Here is a 12,096-nt window from a genome sequence, read left to right as displayed (position 1 = left end):
TAAACCAATAGAATTCACCACGCAGAACAAACGTCACCATCGTCTACCACTCACTGCCTTTGAGTTCAACATCCCTAATCCCAAATCTGAACTATAGAACAAATCCCACAAAGAGCCCCCAATCTGTTACGGACTGGACCAGGCCAAACCCCTCAAAACATTTCAAGAAGGTAGCCCAGACCCAAGCTTTGCTAGTTGTTTTAAGCAGGTGTACAGCGGATATTCCAGGAGAGAATCAGCTGGTCAAACCACTTAGTTTTAAACAAAACAGAATTTATTTACAAAATTACTGATTGAAACACAAACAACAGTAAACAGAATACCGCATAACTTAACCTCTCTGAAAACCCAACAGATCATCCTGACAAAATGATAGTGTTCCAAATACTTGTGACAATCCCCATAAACAACCCTTGGCACAAAAGGAAAAAAATCAAAACACAAGTTCTTCCAGGATAGAAGTCGGAGAGAGAGAGTACCAGCCTCGACCTTGCATTGGGTGCAGCAGCTTTTTCATAGTACTGCCAAAAACCAATCCAAACAGAGAAAAGCTGAGCTGGGAGAACTGGCCACACCCCTTTCATTGTCTAAGTGTACTTTTTAAACTTGAAAACCTTCTGCCTGAAGCAGTGCCTGTTATCTATTATCAAATTGACCCTGAAATCATACACCCCAGACTTTTTGGCCTCTGTCATTTATGACCTCTCTTGAAAACAAATGCCAATGACTGCATAACTTTTTTTAAAGGAGCAGCTTCAACACATTTCAGAGGGTAGTTTATTGTCAATCACATTGCTGGAATGAGTCTTGGGTCACAAGTAGCAAATCTAGAATTGAGCTGAAACCACAATTTCCAAGAAATGCCTTGTTTTTAAAAAGAAAAAGTTCAATGTCTTGTTGTTCACTTTCTTCCTTATTAAAATAAGGATATCTCCATGGAATTTAGAATAAATCACTTTTACCACAATCCTTCAAAAGTCAAGTTGTCAACCATGCCGTCTTGATAACAATCTCAACACCAGTTGTTGTTGTTAGTAGTTGTTGACGGATAACTGAACCCTTTTGCTCCACGTGTTCCTTGCTTCTCACTATTAAAGAAAATATCCCATCTTGTCCTTCTTTGATAACACTATACTTTCCCATAGTACAATCCACCTGCCAGTTTTGTTCACATACTTAATCTATTGGATACCCATGAAATTTCCCATTTCCATCTTCATATTCTACTGTAGATCGCAACCTTAAAATTATCTGTAAAATAGATATGCAATTGTCGACTGCAAGCAAAAAAACTCTTCAAGAACAAAATGTGTGCAAGTTTTTTTTCACTTATACTCTCTTGTTGGGGCCATTCAACAATAACAATATATCTTATATGGTGCCTTTTCACTTCTACAAGCTTTCAAAGCCTAATTACAGTAATGGTAATCATTTATGTATGGGTTTGATTTTCCATTTACACAAGTCCTGTCAGAAACAAGAAAGGGAAGAGTTTGCATAAATATTGTCTTAAAATGTTTCTCATACAATTAATTATTTTGAAACAATCCTTGTTGGTACATAAGTATTTTGCTTTGAGAAATCTGACAGAAATAATAGTGAGGCGAATGACAAGTTAATTTTATTTTTGCGGGATATTTTTATTCAAAATGCCTCCTTCAAATAATAATTCTAAAACATAGCAACAATGCTGATAAGGTACTCATGAGTGAATTAGATTTTTCTCAGTGTTATGATGTGGTGCTGCTAGTTGTAGGAAGAAGTTTTAGCCAGGGCAATGGGAGAACGCTGTTCAAATAATGTTTTAGGATTTTGAAATGTTATTTGAAAGGACTGGTTTAACACCTAGATCTCTATCCCACCCCCATTATGCAACTTTCCTTAAGTGCTGCAGTAAAAAAGTTGCCTACGTTTATATGCTCCAGTCTTGGCTTAAATATCTTCTGTTTCAGAAGCAAGATTTAATCGTGTTAAAGCATGATGGTGAAGGAGTTAAAAACAAGAACAATTGATAGAGAAAGAGGCTTGATGAACCACAAGTAGGCAAGAATTACCAAATTAGATAAGGGTCAAAGATTCATGTATAGGTGATTTGGTCATGATTGGATAGTATAGTCACATGTATGTGTCTAGAATGTAATAGGTAACCTAATTGTGTAAGCACACAAAATTGAATAGAGGTGAGTGTGACCGTGTCTAACGTCATGAATGGTAGATATAAACAAACTGTTATCCTTAAAACAGTATAAGGCTGACGTATCGAAGTTGATCAAGGAGCTTGTATGTCATTTTATGTGGGTGCAACTCCCCTGCATATTTGGTTGACAAGGTGTACATGGACTTCAGTAAGGCGTTTGATAAGGTTCCACACTGTAGGCTATTGCACTAAATACGGAGTTTCAGGATTGAAGGTAATTTAGTGAATTGGATCAGAAATTGGCGAGCTGAAAGAAGACAGAGGGTGGTGGTTGATGGGAAATGTTCATCCTGGAGGTCCGTTATCAGTGGTATGCCACAAGGATCTGTTTTGTGGCCATTGCTGTTGATCACTTTTTATAAATGATCTGGATGTGGGCATAGAAGGATGGGTTAGTAAATTTGAAGATGACACTAAGGTAGGCAGAGTTGTGGATAGTGCCAAAGGATCTTGTGGGTTACAGAGGAACGTAGATAAGATGCAGTGCTGGACTGAGAAGTGGCAAATGGAGTTTAATGCCGAAAAGTGTGAGGTAGTTCACTTTGGAAGAAGTAACAGGAATGCAGAGAACTGGGCTAATGGTAAAATTTTTGGCAGTGGCGATGAACAGAGATTTGTGTCCAGGTGCAAACATCCCTGAAAGTTGCCATCCAGGTTGATAGGGCTGTTGAGAAGGCATATATGGTGTTTTAGTGTTTATTGGTAGGAGGTTTGAGTTTCGGAGCCACAAAATCATGCCTCAGCTATAGAAGAAGACACTGGTATGGCTACTCCTGGAGTATTAATTGCAGTTCTGGTCACCACATAGGAAGGATGAGAAGCTTTGGAAAAGGTTGAGGAGATTTACTAGGATGTTGCCAGGTATGGAAGGAAGGTTTTATGAGGAAGGGATGAGGGAACTGAGGCTGTTTTCATTGGAGAGAAGAACGTTAAGAGGTGACTTAATTGAGATGTATAAGATAATCAGAGGGTTCAATCGGGTGGACAGTGAGAGCCTTTTTCCTCAGATGGTGGAGGATAGCACGAGGGGACATAGATTTAAGATAGATATTAGGGGTAGTTTCTTCAATGAGTAGTAGAGACATGGAATGGCCTGTCTGCAACAGTAGTAGACTCAGAGTTAAGGGCATTGGACATACATATGGATAATAATGGAATGGTGTAGATTAGATGGGCATCAGATTAATTTCACAGGTCAGCGCAACATCGAGGGCCGAAGGACCTGTACTGTGCTGTTATGTTCTATATGCTTGAATAAAGCACTGAACAAGGATGTTTGAATTTTGTTAGTCCCCATGGATCAAAGGCTTCTTGAACTCCCTTTTCAAGTTCCTCTTCACCCACCTTGGCTCGCTCTCTGCCTTTGTGGGCCATTTTTTTCTGGAATAAGCCAAAGGGAGGGACTAAGTGAGATGAAACTGGTTATAGCAGTTAGTGCTGGAGAAAGGTGGTGCAGTATACCCATAGAGTGAGTAAGCAATGCAGAAGGATTACTTGTGTTACTGGTTGGTGATCCGTGCTTTGAATGATTCACTTGATCTTCAGGTGGGGACAGCATCTAGCTCAGCTGTGGTGCATCTAAGGTGAAATAGACTGCCAGCATTTCAATATCAAGTAAAAAATAGCCACCTAGATTTGGTATTCACTTGCCCCCAATATGCATGACATGTAAGCAAAAGAGAGTATGAAGAGAAAGAATGGAAAACTATTCGACTGGTATAAAAGAAAAGCTTTGATTAGATTAGATTCCCTACAGTGTGGAAACAGGCCCTTTGGTCCAACAAGTCCACCCAGACCCATTTCCCTAATTTGTATTTACCCCTGCACCTATCACTATGGACAATTTAGCATGGCCAATTCACCTGACCTGCACATCTTTGGATTATGGGAGGAAACCAGAGCACCTGGAGGAAAACCACGCAGACATGGAAAGAATGTGCAAACTCCACACCGACACAGTCGACCTGAGGTGGGAATCAAACCCAGGTCCCTGGCACTGAGGCAGCATTGCTAACCACTGAGCCACAGTGCTGCCCGTCTTCCTAAAGTGCCACCTAATGCAATGAGAGATTCATTCTACAGTGACTGTTTTTCTTGTCTTGAAAGTATTGGACAACATTTGTCCAGAATGCAACATATTCCATTCCCCAGTGTGCAGAGAGTCATAGAGATGTACAGCATGGAAACAGACCCTTTGGTCCAACCCGTCCATGCCAACCCTTCTGGCACAAAATTCATAAATGAGTTTTTCACAAAGATTCCCTTCATTCAAGTCGTCTTGTAGCCTTGTAACTAATGTACCTAGCTGTTGATAAGTTTCTGAATATATTAGGACATTATCCTAGAACAGCACATTATGGATCTGACCAAGAATCTCACTACCTGGGATCTGATGAGAAATAACAAGGCAGGTTTATGAAACAATCTCAGTGTAAAAGTATTCTCAAAAAAAACAAGTCACCATGATCAACAGAATTTAGTATTCAGTTTGAGAATGAGAAACTTGGGTCAGAAACAACTGTGTTAAATTTTAAGTAGGAGCAGCTACGTCAGGATAAGGGCAAAGTGGGCTGGAGTGAATTGGAAAAGGAGTTTAGTAGAAAAGAGGGTTGAGGAACATTGGCCAGATATTTAAGGAAATAGTCATAAGTCACAGCAAAGATATATCCCACTGAGGAGAAACAATTCTGAGGTGAAAAACTGGCCAGGGTTTAAAAAAACATATGCAATATGGCAAAGGTTAGTGTTAAACTGAAGGATTATGAAAATTTTAAAAGTCTAGGAAAGTTGACCAAAAATAATTAAAAGGGAGAAACTAGCTATAATCTCAAAATAGATAGTAAGAGCTTCTTTAAATATGTTAAAAAATAAGAGAGGCCAAAGTGAACATGAGAGAATTAGAGAATGAGGTAGGGGAAACAATATTGAAGAACCAAGAAATGAACCAGGGGAGTTGAAAAATTCTTGGCAACAGACTTTGCAGTCATCAGTGTTAATAGCATTCCAAAAATACTAAATAATCAAAGCTTAAAAAGTGGATGGATGAGAGAGGAAACAAGCTCCACTTGAGGTAACAAGCATGATAGATAAAGGGAATAATTAGATGTAATATCTTTGGACTTGCAAAAGACATTTGATGTACTACACAAGACTACTGATAAGAGATAATATACTATTCCCTACCCGCTGGGCAGAGATCGAAGATTGGCTAAGTAATAGAAAACCAGGTTGGCATAAAGGAGGCCTTTTCAGAATGGCAACTTGTAACCATCATAGTGTCGCAGGGAGCAGTGTTGGGGCCATAATTATTTACAACATGTATGACTTTGGATGATGGTGGGAATGTATTATTGTGATACTTGAGGATGACACAAAAACAGGTGGAACAACAGAGTGAGGATGACATAAAGGGTTAACACAGAGATAAAGATAGGTTGAGTGAGTGGACAAACTTGGCAGATGGAATATAATGTAGGATAATGTGAACTTATGTACCTTTGCATGAAGAATAGAAGAGCTGGAGTTTGGTTAATTGAGGAATGAAAGCTGCAGCACAAGGAGATTTGAGGATCCTCCTACATGAATCACAAATAACTAGCATCCACGTACACAGGATAAGTAGGAAGGCAATTAGACTGTTGGTCTTCATTTCAAAGATAATAGAATGTAAATTTTGGGAGATCTTGGTAAAACTTTACAAGGCACTAGCCAAAGTGCAAGTGGAATACAAGCAACTCCACCATCCCATGGCTGAATACTTAAGTTCCTCCCCACTCTGCCAAGGACATGCAGGTGCTGAGCCGCCGCCTCCATTGTCAAACCCTAACCACTCAACACCTGGAGGAAGGACGCCTCATCTTCCGCCTTGGGGCCCTCTAATTACACGGGATCAATGTGGAATTCACTTCCCCTCCCCCCACCTTTATCGTAGATCAACCTTCCAGCTCTGCACCGCCCTCATGACCTGTCCTACCTGTCCATCTGGGAGAAATTGAGGACTGCAGATACTGGAGATCAGAGCTGAGTGTGTGGTGCTGGAAATTGTAGGTGGCAGACAGACATATTTGGTGCCCTTGGCTACCCCTTTTGTCTGGAGGAAGTGGGAGGATTCGAAGGAGAAATGTTGAGGGTAAGGATCTGTTCAGCCAAATGAATGTGTGACAGTGGAAGGGTACTGGTGGGGACATCAGAAGAGGAAGAAACAGAAGGGTCCACCAGCTACAAATGGACACCACCACCAGTGATATATTTCCCTCCCCACCCCTATCTGCTTTCCGTTCTCTTCGTGACTACCTGGTATTAGGTCCATGCCACCTAATGACACACCCTCCCCTCCTGGCACATTCCCCTGCCGCCGCAGGAATTGCAAAGCCTGTGCCCACACCACCTCCCTCACCTCTATTGAAGGCCCAAAAGAGCCTTCCACATCCATCAAAGTTTCACCTGCACATCCACAAATGTCAATTATTGTATCTCTTGTTCCTGATGCGGTCTCCTTTTACATTGAGGAGACTGGCAGAGCACTTTCGGGAACATCTCCGGGACACCCGCACCAATCAACCCCACTGCTCTGTGGCCGAACATTTTAACTCCCCCTCCCACTCTGCCGAGGACATGCAGTCCCAGACCTCTTCCATCACCATTCCCTCTCCACCCGACGCCTGGAGGAAGAACACCTCATTTTCCGTGTCGGGACTCTTCAATCCCAGGGCATCAATGTGGACTTCACCAGTTTCCTCATTTCTCTTTTTCCTCCCCCAGCTTACCTCAGTTCTAACCTTCCAACTCAGCACTGTCCCCATGACCTGTCCTAACTGCCAATCTTCCTTCCCACCTATCCACTCCACCCTCCTCTCTACCTATCACCTTCACCCCCATTTCCATCCACCTATTGCTACCTTCTCCCCGCCCCAACCCCACCCCTCTCCTATTTATCTTTTCACCCCCAAGGCTCCCAGCCTCATTCCTGAGGAAGGGCTCCTGCCCAAAAGTCAATTCTCCTGTTCCTCAGATGCTGTCTGACCTGCAGTGCTTTTCCAGCACCACACTCTCTACCTGTCCATCTTCCTTTCCCCCCCTAACAATTCCACCCTCCTCTCCCACCTGTCACCATTATCCCCACTTTCATCTACCTATCACACTCACAGCTACACCACCCCCCTCCCCCCGCCCCATTTATTTCTCTTACTCTCTTGGCTCACAAGCCTCATTCCTGATGAAGGGCTTATGCCCGAAACATCGATTCTCCTCCTCTGATGCTGCCTGACCTGCTGTGTTTTTCCATCTTTAACTCTGGTACTCCAGCATCTGCAGTCCTCAATTTCTCCTGGAATACTGTGCAGCTCTGGCCTATTTATCCAAGGAAAGATATACTGGCATTGGAGCTGGCCCAGAGAAGATTCTCTTTTTTTCCATTAGAGGTTAGAAGAAGGAGAAAAACTTATTGAAACATACCAGGTTCTTTGGGGGCTTGAGAGGCTAGATGCTGAGAGGCTGTTTTCTTGTAATGAAAGAGTTTGGGGCCAGAGGGCATGATCTCAGCAAAGGCAAGAAGGATGGATTGCACCTGAATCGGAAGGGGACTAAGAAACTGGCAGGAAGATTTGCTGGAGCTGTTTGGGAGGATTTCAGCGAGTAAGGATTGGGCGGGGGGGGAAAACCCAGGGAGATATTGAGAAAAGAGATCAATCTGAGACTGGTACAGTTGAGAAAAGAAGCCGGTCAAGCAGGGCAGTTCTTTTTATATTTCCTAATATAGACTGGGACTGCCATAGTGTTAAGGGATTATATGGAGAGGAATTTGTTGAGAGCATACAAGAAAATTTTCTGAGTCAGTATGTGGATATACCTACAAGAAAAGGTGCAAAACCTGACCGACTCTGGCATGGCAGGTGACTGAGGTGTCAGTTTGGGAGCACTTTGGGGCCAGCGATCATAATTCTATTAGTTTTGACATTGTGATGGAAAACAATAGACCAGATCTAACATTTGAAGTTCTACATTAGAGGAAGACTAATTTTGATGGTATTCGGCAAGAACTTTTAAAAGCTGATTGTGGGTACAGATATTCGCAAGTAAAGGGACAGCTGGAAAATGGGAAGCCTTCAGAAATGAGATCACAAGGGTCCAGAGACAGTATATTCCTGTTAGGGTGAAAGGAAGGGCTGATAGGTGTAGGGAATGCTGGATAACTATAGAATTGAGGGTTTGGTTAAGAAAAAGGAAACATATGTCAGGTATAGACAGGAAAGATCGAGTGAATCCTTAGAAGAGTATAAAGGCTGTAGGAGTATACTTAAGTGAGAAATCAGGAGGGCGAAAAGGGGACATGAGATAGCTTTGGCAAATAGGGTTAAGGAGAATCCCAAGGGTTTTTACAAATACATTAAGGACAAAAGGGTACCTGGGGAGCAGATAAGGCCCTTCAAAGATCAGCAAGGCAGCCTTTGTGTGGAGCTGCAGGACATGGGGGAGATACTAAATGAGTATTTTGCATCAGTGTTTACTGTGGAGAAGGACATGGAAGATATAGAATGTAGGGAAATAGATGGTGACATCTTGAAAAATGTTCATATTACAGAGGAGGAAGTGCTGGATGTCTGGAAGTACATAAAGGTTGATAAATCCCCAGGACCTGATCAGGTGTACCCTAGAACTTTGCGGGAAGCTAGAGAAATGATTGCTGGGCCACTTGCTGAGATATTTGTATCATCGATAGTCACAGGTGAGGTGCCAGAAGATGGGAGGTTAGCCAAAGTGTTACCATTATTTAAGAAAGGGCAAGCCAGGAAATGAAAGACTGGTGTGCCTGCTGTCTGTGATGGGCAAGTTGTTAGAAAGGCAAGGACTGATTCAGGATAGTCAGCATGGCTTTGTGCATGGGAAATCATGTCTCACACACTTGATTGAGTTTTTGAAAAAGTAACAGAGTGGATTGATGAGGGCAGAGACGTGGGCATGATCTATATGGACTTCAGTAAGGCGTTTGCCGAGGTTCCCCATGGGAGTCTGTTTGGAAAGGTTAGATCTCATGGAATACAGGGAGCACTAGCCATTTGGATACAGAACTGGCTCGAAGGTAGAAGACAGAGGGTGGTGGTGGAGAATTGTTTTTCAGACTGGAGCCCTGTGACCCCTGGAGTGCCACAAGGATCAGTGATGGGTCCACTACTTTTCGTCATTTATATAAATGATTTGGATATGAACATAGGAGATATAGTTAGTAAGTTTGCAGATGACACCAAAATTGGAGGTATAGTGGACAGCGAAGAAGATTACCTCAGATTACAACGGGATCTTGATCAGATGGGCCAATGGGCTGAGAAATGACAGATGAGTTTAATTTTGATAAATGGGAGGTGCTGCATTTTGGGAAAGCAAATCAGGGCAGGACTTAATGGTAAGGTCCTGCTGAACAAAGAGACCTTGGAGTGCAGGTTCATAGCTCCTTGAAAGTAGAGTCACAGGCAGATAGGATAGTGAAGAAGGCGTTTGGTATGCTTTCCTTTATTGGTCAGAGCATCGAGTATAGGACTTGGGAGGTCATGTTGCAGGTTTTCAGGACATTGATTAGTCCACTGTTGGAATATTGCATGCAGTTCTAGTCTCCTTCCTATCGGAAGGATGTTGTGAAACTTGAAAGGGTTCAGAAAAGATTTACAATGATTTTGCCAGGGTTGAAGGATTTGAGCTATAGGGAAAGGCTGAATAAGCCGGGTCTGTTTTCCCTGGATCGTCGAAGGCTGAGGGGTGACATTATAGAGGTTTATAAAATGATGAGGGGCATGAATAGGATAAATAGACAAAATCTTTTCCCTGGGGTTGGGGAGTCCAGAACTGGGGGGCATAAGTTTAGGGTGAGAGGGGAAGGATATGAAAGAGACCTAAGGGGCAACCAGAGCAAGTGGTGGAGGCTGGTACAATTGCAACATTTAAGAGGCATCTGGATATGTGAATAGGAAAGGTTTAGTGGGATATGGGCCAAGTGCTGGCAAATGGGACTGGATTAGGTTGGGATATCTGATCGGCTTGGACAAGTTGGACCAAAGGGTCTGCTTCTGTGCTATACATGTCTATGACTCTCTGACTCTAAGTAAGATAGATGAAGAGAATTTTTTCTTTCTGTCAGACAGTAGTTAATCTGTAAAATTCTTTATGCCAGGTGGTTGTCAAGGCTGAGTCAATAGGTGTATTCAAAGTCTGTGACATAGATTTTAATCAGTAAGGGAAGCAAGTGTCTTCTGGAAAAGACAGGAAAAAGGAATTGAGGATTATCAGATCAAACATAATCTCATTGAAAGACGTAGTGGACTCAATGGGCCAAATGGTCGGCTTCTGTTCGAATGTCTATACTATGTGTATTCTGGACAAAGTCTTACTTTGTACAATGACACACCTTTGGAGAATTATCTGTACAGTGATATTACATTGGTGATTAATAAATTTTATTTAAAATGAAATATTGTGAAATCTTAATTTTCTTTCTCTTAGGTCAGAGTGAGCAAAGAACAGGAACATTTTCTCATTATTCCCAAGGGCCTCTCATATGCTGAAGCCACTGCTTCCAACCTTGTAAGTTTGCACATATCTTTTATATAATTGTTCCTTTTTCAAAGGTTCTACTGTGATAAGTAGTTGGAAATGTATGAATTTTTACTATGTGGAGGAGCCGGTGTTGCACTAAGGTGGACAAAGTTACAAATCACATAACACCAGGTTATAGTCCAACAGATTTATTTGGAAGCACTAGCTTTCGGAGTGCTACTCCTCCTTCAGGTGGTTGTGTAGCAGGACCATAAGACTCAGAATTTATAGCAAAATATTACAGTGTCATGCAAGTAAAATTATATATTGAACAAACCTCGATTGTTCTAGAGTCATAGAGATGTACAACATGGAAAAAGACCCTTCCATCCAACTCGTCCATGCCGACCAGATATTCCAACCCAATCTAGTCCCACCTGCCAGCACCTGGCACATATTCCTCCAAACCCTTCCTATTCATATACCCATCCAAATGCCTCTTAAATGTTGCAATTGTACCAGCCTCCACCACTTCTTCTGGAAGCTCATTCCATACACGTACCACCCTCTGCGTGAAAACGTTGCCCCTTGGATCTCTTTTATATCTTTCCCCTCTCACCCGAAACCCCGACCCCAGGGAAAAGACCTTGTCTATTTATCCTATCCATTCCTCTCATGATTTTATAAACCTCTATAAGGTCACCCCTCAACCTCCAACACTCCAGGGAAAACAGCCCCAGCCTATTCAACCTCTCTCTAGAGCTCAAATCCTCCAACCCTGGCAACATCCTTGTAGATCTTTCCTGAACCCTTTCAAGTTTCACAACATTCTTCCGATAGGCCACCTCTTGGCCCAACTCTGCAGCTTTCAAAACTCGCTAAGCTTATCTATGTCCCTCTGTAACCTGCAACATCCTTCTGCACTGTCCACAACTCCGCGTTTAGTCGTACATTTACCAACCCATCCTTCTATGCCCTCATCCAAGCCATTTATAAAAATGACAAACATCAGTGGTGCTACACCACTAGCAACTGAATTCCAAGATGAACATTTCCTATCAGCCACCACCGTCTACCTTCTTTCAGCTAGCCAATTTCTGATTCAAACCACTAAGTCAGCCTCAATCCCGTGTATTTTGTGCAATAGCCTACCTTGGGGAATCTTATCAAATGCCTTACTGAAATCCATTTGTACCACAACAACTACTTTACCCTCATCCACCTGTTTGGTCACCATCTCAAAGAACTCAATAAGGTTTGTGAGGCACAGCCTACCCTTCACAAAACAGTGTTGACTATCACTAATCAACCTTTTCCTCTTTAGGTTATTATAAATCCTATCTCTTATAACCTTTTCAAACACTTTACCCACAACC

The 12,096-nt window shown here is 42.3% G+C and overlaps 1 protein-coding gene across 5 annotated transcripts in view; it reads left to right on the top strand.

Annotated features, from left to right (window-relative positions):
- The window catches only part of add3a (adducin 3 (gamma) a), a 272,718-nt gene that overhangs the window by 204,971 nt on the left and 55,651 nt on the right, over positions 1–12,096 (top strand). For all 5 annotated transcript variants that reach the window (XM_043713108.2, XM_043713114.2, XM_043713107.2 and 2 more), the window contains one exon: positions 10,688–10,768. In XM_043713108.2, coding sequence (XP_043569043.2) covers positions 10,688–10,768 — 81 coding nt within the window. The remainder of the gene's footprint in view (positions 1–10,687; positions 10,769–12,096) is intronic.

The sequence above is a fragment of the Chiloscyllium plagiosum genome, unplaced genomic scaffold, assembly GCF_037043375.1.
Source record: "Chiloscyllium plagiosum isolate Xiang-an unplaced genomic scaffold, Cpla_swu_hap1 HiC_scaffold_22, whole genome shotgun sequence".
Lineage (NCBI taxonomy): Eukaryota > Metazoa > Chordata > Chondrichthyes > Orectolobiformes > Hemiscylliidae > Chiloscyllium > Chiloscyllium plagiosum.
This window is presented reverse-complemented; position numbering and strand designations above follow the sequence as displayed.